Source organism: Balaenoptera ricei, chromosome 10 (assembly GCF_028023285.1).
Source record: "Balaenoptera ricei isolate mBalRic1 chromosome 10, mBalRic1.hap2, whole genome shotgun sequence".
NCBI classification, from domain to species: domain Eukaryota; kingdom Metazoa; phylum Chordata; class Mammalia; order Artiodactyla; family Balaenopteridae; genus Balaenoptera; species Balaenoptera ricei.
In genome coordinates this window covers 60,084-77,808 of record NC_082648.1, presented here as the reverse complement: position 1 = coordinate 77,808, position 17,725 = coordinate 60,084, and the positions used below count along the sequence as shown (strand labels likewise).

The 17,725-nt window shown below is 54.1% G+C and overlaps 1 protein-coding gene across 2 annotated transcripts; it reads left to right on the top strand.

Moving 5' to 3' along the window:
* The first annotated feature begins 379 nt into the window (after positions 1-379).
* TUBA8 (tubulin alpha 8) lies at positions 380-16,887 on the top strand. Of its 2 annotated transcripts, XM_059934966.1 has the most exons (5): positions 396-539; positions 9,841-10,063; positions 11,509-11,657; positions 13,014-13,694; positions 16,576-16,887. In XM_059934966.1, exons 1-5 carry the CDS (start codon positions 537-539, stop codon positions 16,867-16,869), a joined length of 1,350 nt encoding a protein of 449 aa, XP_059790949.1. In that variant the 5' UTR covers positions 396-536; the 3' UTR covers positions 16,870-16,887. The 2 variants fall into 2 exon arrangements, with proteins under 2 accessions (XP_059790948.1, XP_059790949.1); XM_059934965.1 differs by lacking the exon at positions 9,841-10,063 and having other exon boundaries at positions 380-539.
* Positions 16,888-17,725: the final 838 nt, after the last annotated feature.

The following is a 17,725-nucleotide window of genomic DNA, read 5'->3' as shown; positions in this document are numbered from 1 at the left end:
AGGCTGACGAGCGGCAGCAGAGCTGAGCTCGGAGCCTGTCCCTCCCACCGGGTACCCTGCCCCACCACTCCTGCACTCCCCCGGGTTGGGGGTGACTGCGCGAGCTGAGCCCCAAGCAGGTGCCTTTCCTGCCTGGGCCGGTCCTTCCTGGCGCAGCTAGTGTTTGGCCGCAGGAAGAGGATGAAAGTTTGGGGACCGTGAACGTTTATTCTAACAGCACTTTACATTTCTTTCCTAAGCGGCTGGAATTACACAGGCTGATCCCACAGAGCATAGCGTGGGAACCTGGAGCCCAGCCGCGCAACCCCGCGCGGGCGGCGCCGGGGACCCGAGCCGCGGGTGGGCGGGGAGGAGCGATTGTGACCTGCCCGGTCCCTCCCTCGCCGGCACTGTGATGCTGCAGGGCAGCTGCTGGCCCAGCGTGTCTGTCCCCGGCCCCCTCCCGCCTGGTGTCACAACAGCGGAGGCGGCTGTATCTGGAGCAGTTGGAGTGGGCAGGCCCAGCCGGGAGCGAGCGGGCTACGGGAGCGGCCGCGATGGTGAGCCTGCCGGGCCGGGGCGCGGTGCGCTGGGGGTTGGGGGCACGCAGGCGCCCAGCGCAGGGCCGTGTCTACGCGGGGGCTAGCAGCCATCGCTTTGGATCTGCGGAGTTCGAAGTCTCCTGGGGGTGTCAGTTCAGGGTCGAGGGGTTCGTACGCTCGGGCGGAGGACAAGCCGGTGCCAGTGCCCCTTCTCGTAGAGAGAAAGTAGGGACGGGGGCGAGTCGCCCCTTAAAGGGACCCAAGGGAGATTTTCGCGCTCAGGTGAGGGGAAGGGGGACATGGGGGCCCCGCGCAGAAGAGGTGAGGCTCCGAGGCATCACCTTGGGGCAACTCAGGAATCCGAGTGGGGGAGGGGCAGGCAGTCCAGGGATTCCCGGCGGCTGGGGTCGTGGGCGGTCAGGTCCCTACACCCAGCCAAATGTGACAGAGCCCCGAACGTGTCAGGGGACTTAGGGCGTCACAGCCCCACGCCTGGGGGCCTCGTTCTCCTTTCTCTACCCCGGCCATCTGGCTTGGGCTTCCCAGGCCCCCGGCACCCGCTCCAACTCCCCAGGTTTTCCAGGGGTCCAAGCCAGAGGACTCTGACCCACAGGGCTCTCCCTCCGGAAGGCCGGGGGTGGGGTGGGCTTCAGACCTGTGGTGTCCTACCCTGGCCTCTGGTCTGTCCATCTCCTTCGCGGACTTACTTGCTGGAGAGGACCTCCCCCACCTCCTCCCTTCACCCCCTGCGCCCTGGGCTGGGTAAAATTTGCCTCCAATACATTTGCCCGGACGCCTGGAAACCCAGAAATCTCCTCGTCCAGAGCCCGGCTGTCTGGGCCACTGGGAGGGGGGTGGAAAGGTTGGGTGGGGAAGGGGGCGGAGCGAGCAGTCTCACAGGCCAAGGTCAGGCTTTCCGCACTCTTGCCCCGGTGTCAGTGACCAGCAGGACAGGTGAGGACTGCCCTCCTCCCGGCCTCTGTTCGTTCTGGAGAGTGCCCAGGGCCCCTGGCTCTGGCCCCAGCTCTGCTGAGTCTAGTCCAGGTCTGTCCGGCACCCTCCCTCCCCAGAGCAGCCTCCTTGTGTGGCCAGAGGAATGCACTCCTGCCTGAGGCCCCTGGTGCGGAGCCGTGGAAGGAGCTGAGCTGGGAGTTCAGAGTTTTGGCTCCTGTCTCTGCAGCTAGCTGTGTGACTTCAAGAAAGTCAGTTAACCTCTCTGAAGTGGTTTTTCTCATCTACAAAATGAAGAGGGCTTATGGTTCAAATTTTCAAGGCTCCACCTAGCTTTACTATTTTAACCTTTTTATACAGAGAATTCCAAACATATACAAAAGAAGAGTGTTATAATGAACCCCTGTATATGCCTCATCCAATTTCAACAGTTATCTACTTATGATGAGTCTTGCTTCATTTACTCCCCTTCCCCCTCTCTCCCTGTTATTTTGAAGCAAATCCTAGGCAGCATACTCAAGATTTGATATTTAATATTTATAATATCTAGCACATAGCTAGTGCTTTATAATTTTCAAAGCGCTGTCTCTTGCATGTTTTAATTCTGACCTGAGAGCCGTAGTGAGTCTTAGAGGGGATCCCATGATCCTAATCCAGCTCTCTGAGCAAACTTCAACGTGCATTCAATAGGCCAGTTTCTGAAAATACCTAATAAACCAAAAAATGTAAAGTAAAACCTTATTTTAAATGTGCTAAAGAATTTGAAAGATGTTTAACTGAACACCTATGGCTGAATATTTTGGAAAGAGAATATCTTTATTTTGAAACACTGAATTTTATATAGCAGGTTCTATTTGGAATATTTATTTACATGGGCAGCACTGTCTTGATGGGAAAACATTTTTTATTGACCATTTCACACTCACAGAATCTAAATTTATTTATTTATTTATATTTATTTATTTGGCTGCGTTGGGTCTTCGTTGCTGTGCGCAGGCTTTCTCTAGTTGTGGCGAGCAGGGGCTACTCTTCCTTGCGGTGCGCGGGCTTCTCATTGCGGTGGCTTCTCTTGTCGCGGAGCACGGGCTCTAGGCGTTCAGGCTTCAGTAATTGCAGCACGTGGGCTCAGTAGTTGTGGCATGCAGGCCCTAGAGCGGGTGGGCGTCAGTAGTTGCGGCACATGGGCTCAGCAGTTGTGGCACACGGGCTTAGTTGCTCCGCGGCATGTGGGATCTTCCTGGACCAGGGCTCAAACCCGTGTCCCCTGCATTGGCAGGAGGATTCTTAACCACTGCACCACCAGGGAAGTCCCCAGAACCTCTTTTTTAAAACCCCTTGACTCGTTCCTGCAAGGCTAGGCTGACACGTGTGCACACCTGGACCCAGAGTTCCACCCTTGCCGAAAGGACTTGCCTTCCTGCAATGGCTGGGCTTCCCTCCTGAGGGTTGGGGAAGGCTGCCCGTGTTGAGGATGGATGCAGCATTTCTGTAGTTTCTAGGTGAGGATTTTAGAACTAACCCTGTAACTGAGCATTCCCATCTGCTCCCAGGGTCCCTCTGGTAAGCAGTTCTCCTGGGAACTGAGACTGTGACACCTTCTTTGGTGTCGGTGATTCCAGGCCTCAGAGAACGTGTCTGTGGTGCACGGGGGGAGTTGAGAGCACAGCCTCCTCGCTGCACTCCTCCTGGTGGGGCGGGCCCGTGAGTTCAGGTGGGAACTGGCATCCGATGGCAACAAAGAGCCTGTCTTCCTGCAGAAATGGGCAGCTAGAAGGGAGAGTGTCCTGGGTGCGAGGTGGATGCTGCTTCCGAGTCCACAGGCCTCTGCAGATGCCCTGAGCGGGCGGCGTGGCTGAGCCCCACAGGGCCCGGGCTTATCTTCCGACTCCGAGCCCCCCCGGGGCTGCGGTCACTAAGTGTGGGTCCCCAGAGGTCCCTGGGCACATGCTCCGAGTGGCAGCGGAGGCCCCACCCCCAGGCACCGTGTCCACAGGGAGCGTCTGGGCTACGGTCGGGCCCACGCAGAGCCCGGGAGTGGTGCTGCGGCTCAGTGACCTCAGTGACCTTGAGAGGAAGAGGGAAAGTTGCAGTAATTTTTGAGGAGGAAAGAGCTAGTGAGTACAGGGCTAGTGACGGGGTGGGTGGAAGGATGTGGCTCTTGGGGGCAGAGTAGACCCACTGCTCCTTCCCTTTGGCCACCAAGGGACTGACAGGACTGTCTGTGGCCTTTGTGGCTGACGTCCCCCGTCGGCGGCGTCCTGTTAGAATTTCTCCCAGATGAAGAGACCAGGAGGAGAGTGGGCACCGTGTGCGGCGGATTAACACTTGCTCGCTCTCTCCGGCACCTGACCTCAGTGTCGGCTGAAGCTCAAGGGCCTTTGGCCTCGAAGGGTCTAGAGAGTCTAGGAGTCTACGACCAGCCCCGGCCACTCCCGAGGGCCGTCTCTGCCACCCCTGTTGCTGCCCTGCTGCAGTGCCTGCAGCCTGCTGTTAACTTAGGTCGACTCTGTTCCTGCTGTTTCTGGCTTGCTATCTATTCTTTGAGTCCAAATATGCTCTAATTGAAGGATTTTGAGCAGAGGTAGTGCAATCTTTCGTGAACCACATTGTTCTTACTTTAATTATCCCTCTGGAACACTGGCTCTACTTTTTACCTGTCATCTCTGACCTAGATCCTGAAGTGTAGGTGATTTATTATCCTAGCCTGACAGCTAGAAGTAATTGGGTCTAAAAATATGCTTCCTGAAGGCAACTGTGTGGCCCTTGACCCACAGGTGGTCGGGGTATGTGGCCTGGTCTCAGGTTTTCACTGGCCTGCACTGTCAGGTCCCTTCCAAGATAATATGCCAATTTCACTGTTTTGTGATAGTTCAAAACTATTTTTAAAGCTACAAAGCCTCCTTCTGCAGAGGATTGCAGCGAGCTGATCTGAGTCCTCTGAGAGCAAATGAAAAGGAAACGATTAAAGCAGAAATAATGTAAGGTTGACCTCAGGAGAGATTTCTGGCAGTGGAGTTCTAAGAGGACTGTCAGGTTCTGGAGTGTCTTTCTTCTGCCATCCTGCAGAACTGGGCACCCTCCCCGGGGAGGACGCTCGTGGGCAGCTCTGACGCTGCTTCCGCTCTGCCTTCACAAACCTGCGCTTCGGACAAACTAAGCAGTTTGTGGGACCTGCCCTAAATTCTCCCGCGTCTCGTTCACACTGCTCCAAAATCCAGCTGAAAAACCTGCTGGCACATCTACATTCTCCAAGATGTCTGCAAATATTCCTGCTCGGGGAAACCAAGCTGCAAGCTGTCCTTTCTCCTTTGAGCTCCTGTTGCCTCTCAGGCCCCGGCCACTGCCCTCCTTGTTAGATAGACTCTAAGTCTCGGCAGAGTTTTCTTTCCAATCACCCCTGCTGCACTCGAGCCCTGTACTCGATGCTGGGTATCTGGCCAGGAAATGGGGGCTCCTTGCTCTCCACGGGGGAAGTCAGAAAAGCAAAAGAGCGGCTAGGAGCCGTGCAGTAGAGCAGTGATGGGGAGGCGGGGGCTGAGGGAGCGCGCCGTGGGGCCCCGGCTGGTGTGGGACCTTCCAGACCTTCTGCAGGAGGGGATGATTAATGAGCGACTTGAAGGGCGAGTGGGAGTTGGCCCAGTCCCTCCTGATGCCTTCTTGCAGACAACGACAGTAGCTCTGTGCTGCAGGAGCCAACAGAGCAGGTCACTTTGGTAGCCACCCAGCACTAGGTCTGGGGAGGGGTGTCATGCTTTCCTCGAGGAAGGGCGCTCCTGTGTTAGGTCTCTCCAGCTCCCTCACCTTCACCCCCTGGACTGCTGGGCCGGAGGCTCCAGCAGCACAGGCGGGACCCCCTTCATCTCACAGGGGCCCAGGAGCAGAAAGCTGGCCTGAGCCCTACAAGCCCAGAGTCAAAATAGAACTGAGGGAGGAACAGTGTGAGAGAGAAAGCAGGAGCTCTGCCCGGCCAGAGAGGGAATCTGAAACATGAGTTTGGAGCGAACACATGATGTAAATACCCTCTGCTGAGTCAGCTCCTCCTCTCCGGCCCCGGCCTTGGCACACACCACCCGGAGAAACAGTCCTGGTCTTCCAGGGAGGGTGGCCCATTTTCAGAGGCTCCCACCGTGAGCCCTTCTGTTTCTGCGATGGAGCTTTCTTTGGTTTGGAGGTTTGCCATCCAAGCTTGCCTTGCTCTCTGCTATCAGGCTTGTGCTGCTGTAGATGTGGCCCACCAGGGCCCTGGGGGTTAAGAGTGCAAACGAGGCAGCGGGGTGGGTGGTGTCAAGGAGAGGACTCTGGCCGAGGTCAGAAGACCTGGATTGGGGCCAGGCTCTTTCCCTGTGAAATTTCCAGTCTGCCCCTTTACCTTTCTGAGCCTCAGCTTTTTCACCTGTAAAATAATGGGGTGGGAATCATATTCGGTGATCCGTGAGGCCAGCCCAGCTCTAGAATCCTGAAGGCTCTGAGCTCACATAATGTCCCTGGTCATGGCAGATGGGTGACCTGTCTTGGGCATGAGGGCCGGCCCCCAGGCCGTCAGCACTGGGGGTGCTTTGCGTTTTCCCGTGTAGAACCTCCAGGCAGGAAGGAGGGATGGCAATGAGGCAGAGTGGCCAGAGGAACCGTGGGGTCCTTGTCCCCTCACAGCAGGTGCAAATGGTGCACAGACCTTAGCACCGTTAAATGAGGGGGCTCACCTAACTTTTCATTTCACTGATGATTTCCTCATATGACTTTATGTAATTAATTAATTTATTTAGGCCGTGCTGCGTGGCTTGTGGGATCTTAGTTCCCCAACCAGGGATTGAACCCTGGCCCCGAGAGTGAGAGCACCCAGGTCCTAACCACTGGACCGCCAGGGAAGTTCCGTCCTCACGTAACTTTAAAGTTGTCATTTGCCCCAACAAACTGGGCTCTTGGTCATTGTTAGTTGAATCAATGACGAAGTGAAAAGGGACAGGAAGAGCCTGGCCCTTTGCGATGGGTCATTAGGGTGAGGGGAGCCCTCACTTGGCTCTTACTCTGTTTCCTTTCTTTAATTTTTGTCATTTTAGTATGAAAACCGTCAAACCTTCAGAGAAGTACGGTAGTGTATCGCCACCCATGTATCCATCATCTAGATTTAATAATTACTATTTTTCTGCCATATTTACTTTACCTGCTGTGTTTGTGTTCAGTAGTTGTGGCATGCAGGCTCAGTAGTTGTGGCTCGGGGACTCTAGAGCGCAGGCTCAGTAGTTGTGGCGCACGGGCTTAGTTGCTCCGCGGAATGTGGGATTTTCCCGGACCAGGGCTTGAACCCGCGTCCCCTGCATTGGCAGGCAGATTCATTCTTAACCACTGCGCTGCCAGGGAAGTCCCCCCCACGCCATATTTTGATTTGTTCAAACCAGAATTCAGTTAAAATTCACATACTCCATGTGGATGTTATGTGTCTTAAGTTCCTCTTGATGTGGGTCAGTCCCTCCTTCACCTTTGTTTTTCATGAGTTAAAAAGATTGGGTCAATTTCCCTGTAAAATGTCTCACCTTCTGGATTCATGTTGTTTTCTCGCGATGTCCCTTATCCCTTTGACCCCTGTGTTTTCTATAAAGTGGGAGCTACATATAAAGGGTGTAATACATTAAGGCTGAGTATTTTTGACAAGAAGCCTTCATGGGAGGTGTCATGTGTGTCCTACTGCATCACATGAGGTTATCTCACTATTGTGGGGTTTATGATCCAACCCAGTGTCAGAGGCTGGTGACCGTTGCAGTTATTTTCCCCTTGTGACACACAAGTAACCTAAGTAACAGTGATTCTTTGGCACTGTGTGAATATCTAGTTCCCCATCAATCCTTGTCCAAATCAGTTATGTAATCAGAAACTCTAACATGCAATATTTCTTAATATATCATTCTTACTACACTGACTAGCTGGGAGTCTTCTGTTTTAAAAAAAGAGCTTTCCCTCCTCAAAAGGGCTGTTTGGATGGGGACAAATGAGTTTCTTTAGTGGGAGTTTTCTTTCTTAATAACGCGAAGGACATGGAGATTTTTACGTGTCCATCCTGTTTCAGTCGACTGCCGCTGTTCCTCTTTTTGACCCTCAGATTGTTTCACCTTTGGCCATGGGAGCCTCTTCTGGTTGGTGTCTGAGACCTTCCGGCGTCGATTCTCTCAGGCCCCCAAAGACGTTCCAGGTCATCCTGTGCATACCCGGCCCCAGACCTGGAACCCCACCCTCCAGGGAGCCCTGGCTCCTGCTGGTGGAGAATGGCACTGAGAGGCCGCTTCTGGAGGCACCTGTGGACCCATCAGTTGCTTCTGAGTCTATCTTATACCTCCGGTTACTCTTGTGAATTAGTGTAACAGGGAAAACTGCTCCTCCTAAGGAGTGTGTGTGTGTGTGTGTGTGTGTGTGTGTGTGTGTGTGACTGATTTCATCTGTGGAGACTGGCACATTGACTAGCATGAGGTTAAAGGGGTGTGAAAACCTCTGTATCACCACGTTGCTGGTTTTCAGGACCCTGAGATCCTTTACTCTTCCTCCTCTGACCCTTGATCTTCCTGAAATACCCGTGTATCCTTCCAGAAGGGCCCAGGGGATGCCTGGAGGATGGTTGGGGGGTGGGGTCACAGGACAACATGTGGCACCTGCTCCTTTCAGGTCTCTCCGGGGTCCCCTCAGTTCACACCCCCCCGAGGAAGCCACAGCTGCATGTGAAGGTGTGGTCTGGTTGGTAGCTGCTGGTTATGGGGGGTTCCTGGGAGAAGAACCCTGCTGCCTTAGGCCTGAATTGAGTCTGAAGATAAAGTCCTTTCATTGTGAGGGGAACGTAGCCTGAGGTCTCCGGCTTTCCACGTGTGCCTCTTCCAGGTGGGGAGTGAAGCTCCAATAATGAAAATGCATAATGATAAGGATAAAGATAAGGACAACCGCAACAAAAACGATCACGGTCACTTATGCTTTTCAGGTGAAGGGGGTTTACGTAACTCAGCCCAGGTCACACAGCACAGCACGTAACTTGAGAGGCAAGATTTGTGCCCTGGGGTGTGGGTGACTGTGAGCAAAGCCCTTTCCTGGCCACCAGGCTCACAGAAGCACAGAGGCCAGGACACAGAGACAGGTGTGGAGCAGTGCCACGTTGTACAAGTGTTAGGGCACCGGCTCCTGACACCGCTGGCTTCCCTGCGCCCACACCCAGGGAGCCCCAGGGTCCCAGGAGTCCCATACCCCATGCCCAGCCACGGTCTCTGGAGGCTCTGCTCCTGGCTTGGGTTCCCCGGAGCTGGAAAATGCCAGGTCGTCACGGTTAAGAATAGAAGCCCACACAACAGGCACGTGCTTCCCTGCCCAGCTCCGTCTCGAGCACACAGTCTCCTTGCGGGACCCCTGCTTCCCTGGTGGGGTGTTGGGGGTGACGAGTACACCGTCCCAGCAGAACCATAACACACACGCACACACTCACATTCACACACACACACTTACACATATATACACACACACACACCACACGAATGTACACAACACAAACACGCACACCCCTCCCCATCCTAAGCTGTTAGTACCAGGACCAATCAGGTAACTGCAGCTTCACACCAAAGTAACATGGAGAAAAGGACACTCTAAAGGTCAACTTTATTTAGCACTTGGCCCGACGTGGGCGAAGGAGCAGATTATGGTGGCCACAGAGGAACTTTCCAGTCACTTAGAGTTCAGGAGGCGCCTACTTTGTCCCCTCCCAGCCCTCCCTTGCTGACGTACTGATCCTTTCTTATTCCTACATTTGTAGCCAGAACACTAATGATACCCATGATACAGACTCCAAAGTACATTCCCCCGTGGGTGTTTCTCTGTTCTGTGATGCGGAGATGGGGAGCGTGCGTGTGTGCGTGTGTGTGTGTGTGTGTGCGTGCGTGTGTGTGTGGCGGCGTCTGGGAGACTCAGGCTGCAGCAGGAACGTGAGCACTGCGCCGGCCACGGCAGTGGATTTGGGGGTGGTTCCTGCTGTTCTCACTGGTTCATCCTTTGACCGGCTCCATCCGTGCAAGAGTCTCGTGGTTTGGAATTAGCCCAGTTTCCTCTACGCAGCTGCCCTCTTTTTCCTTTTCTTGACACAAAGGATTAACCCTGGAAAGCAATCTTTACAGCAAACCACAAAGCTGTGGTGCTTCTTTGGAACCGAGTCTTGATCCAGATGCTGTGGTGCCCAGACCCCACGTGGCTGGGGCATGGCATGGCGGGAGGCATGGGTGTCCTGCCGGTCGAGTGCCAGGGATGGACAAGTCCTCAGAGGTGGGGGCCTGGGGGCCTGGGGGCCTGGGGGTCTGGGGCAGAGGCGCGGCCGGGCTGGGGCTCTGACCGGGCTGCTCTCTCCCCGCAGCGGGAATGCATATCCGTCCACGTGGGCCAAGCAGGGGTCCAGATCGGCAATGCCTGCTGGGAGCTCTTCTGCCTGGAGCACGGCATCCAGGCCGATGGCACTTTTGGCACGCAGGCCAGCAAGGTCCAGGACGACGACTCCTTCACCACCTTCTTCAGCGAGACTGGCAACGGGAAGCACGTGCCCCGGGCCGTCATGGTCGATCTGGAGCCCACTGTGGTGGGTGAGTGTGGGCCAGGGTCCCCGCACAGGGACAGCACCGGACTGCAGAGGCTGTGGTGGCTGGGGAAGCAGATCTCCACGTGGAAGGGGTGGCTCATCCGGAGTCCCCCACCACATGACTCTTGGCTCCTAGAGCTCTCCGCAGTCTCGGGATCTCAAGTGGGGATCACAGATCTCTGCTCCCCATTAAAGCTCCAACCTAGTGCTCTCCGCTGAAATCTGCTGAGACAGGCCGACATTGCCGAGATTGTTTATTAAATACTAAGGGTCAAAATACAAATAATTTCAGAAATTATAAGACGCCCTCAAACAGTCAGTTTCCCAAAGTGTATGTTTCCGATCCTATGGTAATTACGGTCTGTCCCGGCGGCCTGGTAGAACCTTGCAGCATCTTGCACACGAGACGAAATCGCAGCAGGCACTCTCTCTTACAGCCAGAGGCTGCCGTAGGTTAGAATGAACCTCATCTGGATCTTAGGGAACAGGAATTCTGACTTGTGTTGGGGCAGGATTCTTGCTCTCCCAGCTCCCCCGGCCCCAGGACCCCCTGGGTCAGTCCTCGCTCTTCATCAGGATTTTCTCATCTTCAAAGTCTGCTCACCAGCGAAGGTGGACAAGTCCCCCAGGGATGTCTGGGCACTGCCTGCGGTGCCTGAACACTGTTTCTAGGGCCACAGACCCCAGGCCCTCTATCCCACGGACACTTGTACAAATACAGAAAGGGCAGATGAGCTTCCCGGGCCACTGCATAGATGGGTGCTTTCCCTGGGGGAGCAGAGGGACCCTGTAGAGGAGAGGGGCTGTAGCTGGGGCCTGAGGCACCTTGGTCTGCCGTGTGTCCACTTTGTGTGGACCTTGGAGGTGAGCAGAGCCCCCGGCCCCGCAGCCTCTCTTGGGCTCTGGCTCTTCTGGAGCCTGGAACATAGCTTTGCTTCAGAGTTGTTCTGCAGTATCTCTAATGCCTGACATGTATTGTTGCCACCAGAGATGGAGGTTAGAGCTGGGACAATTCTGGGAGAGCCTAGGAGCCAGGCATATCATTCTGAATCTTTCTCTGTGTCCCTGGAACATTTGGATGCAAGTGAAATCGGGTTAAATTCTGGGGTGAATTTTGCAGCATGAATGAAAAACAAGAGGGAAGCCTTGTGGGTCCAGGGGGAAGAGTCAGTCAACTTTGGTGTTTGGCCAGCTTTGTAAACCCAAGGCTTTTTAAGGTCCAGCCAGTAGAGCAGCTGGCTTCTCATTGCTGCTTGAGTCCCAGGCTTCTGGCTCTGTTAGTGCCTGTGTTACCCTGGAATTCTCTTAGCCTCGCAGATGTATGATAGGGTTGTCTGGTTCCACCCCAATGGAGTTCAGTAGGTAGGGGTGCCATGTGTATTCTAGAGGGGAGGGAGCCGTCTCTTCTGGGAACCAGGTAGTAAGACTGATGGTCCGCTCTCTTGGTAGATGAGGTTCGGGCAGGAACCTACCGCCAGCTGTTCCATCCAGAGCAACTGATCACAGGAAAAGAGGACGCAGCTAACAACTACGCGCGGGGCCACTACACGGTGGGCAAGGAGAGCATCGACCTGGTGCTGGACCGCATTCGCAAGCTGGTGCGTGTTTACAAGGGCAGGGAGCTGCTGAGCTGGACGTGCTGGGATCCACCTCTCTGAACAGGCTGGGTGGAGGCATGTGACCCCCCGGCTGCAGGATAAACGCCTAAGATTTGGGAATTTCTGCTTATGTTCTGTAAGAGGCATTCACAGGGCTGGCGCCCCTTCCTCTGGCTGGACATTGTGGGCTGCCCTCCAGGTGATGCCCCAGTAGCACTTACAGATGCTCTACGGTGGTGTCTGGGGAAATTCCAGGTGTGAGAAAGGCGAAGCTCTTTGCTTCCTGGCAGCACAGGTTAACAAAGCATTTAACTTGGAAGAGAAGAGGAAGATCGTTGATCTATTTCAGCGCTTACAAACGCCATTACCAGTGTCAAATACGTTCCTTCGTTTAATCCCCTAAATAATGATACAAAGGAGGTCTTGTCCTTGAACTTTACAGATGGGGAGATTGAGGGCCAGGATGGTTCAATAACTTGGTCTGGGTCCCACAGCTAGAAAGTGGCCAAGTCAGGATCTGAACTGGGTTGGTTTGACTAGAAAGCTCAGGGTGGGTCACTTGTCTACTTGAGCCCCCTTTCCTAATCTGTACAACGGAAAAGGTTGGGCTTGATCAGGGGTTCTTTACTTGGGAGCTAAGAATGCCGAATTTTCTGTTTAGAGGAGGGCTAGTAGGGTTCATCAGTCTCAGAGCCGTCTGTGACCCCCAAAGTTCAGAACCACAGGACTGAACACAGTCATAGATCACGGCCAATGGGGAGGTTCTGTGACCTATGAATTCTCTTAGTTCTGCTGAGAGCTAACTGTCAGGTCCTTGCTTAATTATCACAGTAACCTCATGAGATGAACATTTTTTATTGTCCTCACTTTAACCAAGAAGAAACACGAGTCTGGAGGGTTCAGTAACTTGCTCGAATTTTTACAACTCGGAAGTGGCAAAGTTGATGTTAAATCTCAGGTTCTCTGACCCACTTATCTTCCTGAGCCACCTTCCAAGGTTGGGCTAGGATGTGTAGGTCTGCAGTTCCCGCAAGATCAAATGACTAGGGCTGGGGAAGTGGGCAAGGAGCTGGGGCCCTCATGGGGCAAAGTCATTAACCACCGTGGTTCTGGAAGCTCATTCCTGGTCCAACCAGGCCACTGGGCTGGAAGCTTCATGGACCCGGAGGTGTGTGCAGGTTTGCTGCCCGTATTTTAGCGGTTCCTCCCAAGCCCGCCGAGGCTCCTTTGTGTTTCCTTACTCCTTCAAGGCTGTTTTGATTTCACCCACTTGACAATGTTGAGGGGTAGAGTGGGGCAGACAGAGAGGCCCGTGAGGGAGTCCTCAGAGCCTTGTCTCGTGTCCTCCACTCCCAGACAGATGCCTGCTCAGGCCTGCAGGGCTTCCTCATCTTCCACAGCTTCGGGGGCGGCACCGGCTCCGGCTTCACTTCTCTGCTGATGGAGCGCCTCTCCCTGGATTACGGCAAGAAGTCCAAGCTGGAGTTCGCCATCTACCCGGCCCCGCAGGTGTCCACGGCCGTGGTGGAGCCCTACAACTCCATCCTGACCACGCACACGACCCTGGAGCACTCGGACTGCGCCTTCATGGTGGACAACGAGGCCATCTACGACATCTGCCGGCGCAACCTGGACATCGAGCGGCCCACGTACACCAACCTCAACCGCCTCATCAGCCAGATCGTGTCCTCCATCACGGCCTCCCTGCGCTTCGACGGTGCCCTCAATGTGGACCTCACCGAGTTCCAGACCAACCTGGTGCCCTACCCCCGCATCCACTTCCCCCTGGTCACCTACGCGCCCATCATCTCTGCTGAGAAGGCCTACCACGAGCAGCTCTCCGTGGCCGAGATCACCAGCTCCTGCTTCGAGCCCAACAGCCAGATGGTGAAGTGTGACCCCCGTCACGGCAAGTACATGGCCTGCTGCATGCTCTACCGGGGGGACGTGGTGCCCAAGGATGTGAACGTCGCCATTGCCGCCATCAAGACCAAGAGGACCATCCAGTTTGTAGACTGGTGTCCCACAGGCTTCAAGGTGAGAGCTGGTGACTCAGTGGAGACAGACAACTAGAGAAGCAGAGGGAGAGACCAAGGATGGGGAGAAAGAGGTGGAAACTCAGGGTCTTGGACTGATACACATTCCCTGGGAGCTTTGGGGTGAGATGGGAAGAGGGGCTTCAGCCAAATGTAACACTGATTTCATTCATTAATTCGTTCATTCACTTATTTTAGGTCAGGAGAGATTCTGAGAGGATTATTGGAAGAGGGGGAGGGCGCTAGTGCAGTAGGGAGAAGGGCTCCACCTGCTCCTGCCCTGAGATCTGCAAACATCTCAAAGGTCAGGCAGAAAGGACTTTTCTCTTACAGGGAGGAGTGAACGGGGCTAGGACAAACTTGTGTGCAAGTGGGATGAAGAGGATGATGGGGTGGGAGTGGCTCTGATCCGACAGTAGATCAGAGAATGCAGCAACCAGATTATTCAAGCTGCCGGAGAGGTGTAACTCCCTCCTCCAACAAAAGATGTGTTCTTCTCTCCCCAGTTTATTTTGAAAAATTATTCGCCTTGTAAGTAAGTTTTCATCAATTTAGAGTAAGGATAAGAAATTTTCTGGTTATCATATGGTTGTGATTCACATTATGAAGCCCTGACATTTCCACTAACCGGGAGTGAGCTGGGAGCCTGTTGTAGGTCTGCAGTCTGGGGAACACCAGACTCTGAGGGTTGGTGTGGGTACAGAATAGCCAGGGAAGGCCCCCAGCTCCCAGGACCAGAAGATGTCGAGCATTGGAAGCCACCCCCCCGAGTCGCCCTGGCCAGGCAGGCAGCTGCCCCTGCACTCGTGCCTGCTTGACTGCTTTGTCCTGTGTCCCACGGCCTCATCCGAGTCCACCATCAAAGCAGCTGCCACCATTCATGTTATTAGATCCCTGGCAGGCCTTTAATAATTTAGAGGTTTGCTGAACACCAGAGGTGGTTGTGACAGTTGCTCGAGACAGAGATGAGCACATCTCAGTTTTCCCTGCTGGGACTTACGGAAACAAGACACCTCATGCTGGCTTCTCGGCCGAGAGGCTGACGGTGGGGAGCGTTCCCCACCCTGCTCTGCTCCCAGCCACGTACAGAATCCTTTCCCCTGGACTGTGCCTATTTTTATGTGGCAGTTCTGGTCACTCTTGCGAAAACATTCAGGATCTTCCCCCAAGTTGTTGGGTTTTTTTCTTTTAAATGGAAACAAGCAACAAAACAAGCTAGTAGTAAAATGAATAGGCAAAAAAAAAAAAAAAAAAAAAAAAGAATGAGATATGAGGGTGGTGGAGAAATTAACAAAAAGGAGATGCCCCTGTATTCTCGCCCGTTTATTTTAAGCTGAAGCTCTGGGGTTATGACCAGAAAGATAAGGCAGTGCTAGAACCTTTAGCTGCTTCTCAGAAAAGCACATGCCGTGGGGGTGGATGGTGTTGAACTTCACCCTGTAGCATCCTCCCCAGGGTCTAGGGATGCTACTGCTGAAAAGAGAGCAGAGTTGGCTGGTCTAGTGAAATATGTCACGTGGCATTGCCTTCTCCCTTCTCACTTTGGTCCTTTGCCCCTGTCTCAGCATCACCTCCACCCCCAAGATGCCACTTTTGTTTAAGAGGAATGATAGATCATTGTGAATTCATTTAGTGGGTTACCCACCTTGGCTGTACAGCCTGCTGCCACTCCCACCTCCACTTCTCAGAGGACATGCATTTTAAAGCTATGAATTGAAGAGATTGGCAGTTAAGACCTGGTGGCCTGGTGGAGAGGCATTTTGGGGCCAGCTCCATGGTTCTCAGTGTCCCATGAGTATTATCACAGTCGTCACCTGAGGCCCCTTCCAGGTTCCTAGAGTTCCTGGGGTCGGCTCCAGTTTGGGGTATGTGTGGGGAGAAGGGAGATTTCCGGGATAGTAGCCCCCTCGTCAGATTGGGCTGGATCAACTTGGAGGACCCTCCATGCTGCCAGAGCTTGGGGGATTGGCTCATCCAGCAAGAGTTTTAACTGACTTTCTTTGATTTCCATGCTTTTCTTCCAAGAAACCCCACTCCCCAGAGATAGAGGGCCTGGTAAATGCTGACACCATCCCCAGAACCTTTTGCATCTCTTTATTTATTGCTTGAGAATATCTCCCTGATCTTTTTAAAAAATTGATTAATTAATTAATTTAGTTTTGGCTGCGTTGGGTCTTCGTTGCTATGCGCGAGCTTTCTCTAGTTGCGGCGAGCGGGGGCTACTCTTCGTTGCGGTGCGCCGGCTTCTCATTGCGGTGGCTTCTCTTTTTGCTGAGCACGGGCTCTAGGCGCGAGGGCTTCAGTAGTTGTGGCACGCGGGCTTCAGTAGTTGTGGCTCGCAGGCTCTAGAGCACAGGCTCAGTAATTGTGGCGCACGGGCTTAGTTGCTCCACGGCATGTGGGATCTTCTTGAACCAGAGCTCGAACCCGTGTCCCCTGCATTGGCAGGTGGATTCTTAACCACTGTGACACCAGGGAAGTCCTCTCCCTGATCTTTTAAACAGCCCTTCACCCTTGGCAGAGAAACTGCCCTAAACCCGTTGACAGCATAACTAAGAGGAACCCGAGATCCCATTGGAAGGACTGAATTTATAATAATCTCCATCTACTGGCACTGCACACCCACCCTGCTTGACCCCCCTCATTTGTCTGCTTGAGTCTCCCACTGGGGTTTCTACCAGCCCTTCCCCTCCCCTTGAGCTTCCCGGCCCAATGCCGCTTGCTTTTGCTTTCTCTCCCACATGCACCTCTCTACCCACCCGCCTTCCCACCTCCTGATCCCCCTCTTCACATCCAGGCCTGCTGCCCCACCCACCATGTGACCAAGGTGCCCCAGCTTGCGTTATCCGCTGACTGCCGCATCTTCACCCTCTGTTCCCCAGGTGGGCATCAACTACCAGCCCCCCACGGTCGTCCCCGGGGGAGACCTGGCCAAGGTGCAGCGGGCCGTCTGCATGCTGAGCAACACCACGGCCATCGCCGAGGCCTGGGCCCGCCTGGACCACAAGTTCGACCTCATGTACGCCAAGCGCGCCTTCGTGCACTGGTACGTCGGAGAGGGGATGGAAGAAGGAGAATTTTCCGAGGCCCGGGAGGACCTGGCTGCCCTGGAGAAGGATTATGAGGAAGTGGGGACTGATTCTTTTGAAGAAGAAAACGAAGGGGAGGAATTTTAAATACAAACGTTCCTCGTGGCTGTGTCTCTTTATTCCTGCTGCCCCTCCAAGCACGTTTAACTTTTCCTAGAGCAGCAGACCCCAGCCTGGGTCCCGACACCAGTACCTGTGGGTGACGGGGCCAGCACGGACGCTGAGCTCTGCCAGACCCTCCCGTGGGGGAGCGCAGCTCCGTGTCACCAAAGGAAACGAGAGTCACTGTCTCTGGGTTAGGGTGCAGGCCAGTCACACCTGTGCGGAGACCTAAGCGGGATTTAAAATTCTCTATTAGGCTGGGCTCACCCCAAACACAGCCTGCTGGCTGGGGAGCAGAAAGGTGAGATCTGGGCGCGGGGAAGATTCTGGAAAGGGAGTGTTCTCAGAGTTAGAGTTAGAAGCAAGAGCCCATTTCCTGCCCTTGTAAATACACCGATAAACGAGTGGGATCATTCCAGACAGTGTTCAGTGCTGTGAAGCGAAAAAGCAGTGATGGGAGAAGTGGGTGGTGAGGTCAGAAAAGGCCTCGTGGAGACCCGGGTGCAGCTCGGAGCCACCCCGGAGGTTCTGGAGTTAGAGACGCCGGGTGGGTGTGTGAAGAGCAGGGAGGAGGCCAGGGTCCCCGGAGGATGGAGGTGAGGGATGCGACCAAGAGCCACACGGGGTGCAGGGCACACTTAGGCTAATCCTGCAGAGGACGTAAGGAGTTTAGGTTTTCTCTAAGTGAAACACAACATTTCTCTTTGGAATTTGGAAGGCTTTAAGCAGAATACCTACTATGCTTTATATACACATATACCTTATCTCTAACCCCCAACCATCTCAAAATGGATATTCTTCTCATTTTATGGATGGAGAAGCTGAGGTGTAAGGAGTTTAT

Excerpts from the sequence above, each read along its gene's own strand:
- TUBA8 (XM_059934966.1), top strand. Across the intron at positions 10,064-11,508 it reads TCTGGAGCCCACTGTGGTGG|ATGAGGTTCGGGCAGGAACC; the intron begins GTGAGTGTGGGC and ends CTCTCTTGGTAG. Across the intron at positions 13,695-16,575 it reads GGTGTCCCACAGGCTTCAAG|GTGGGCATCAACTACCAGCC; the intron begins GTGAGAGCTGGT and ends TCTGTTCCCCAG.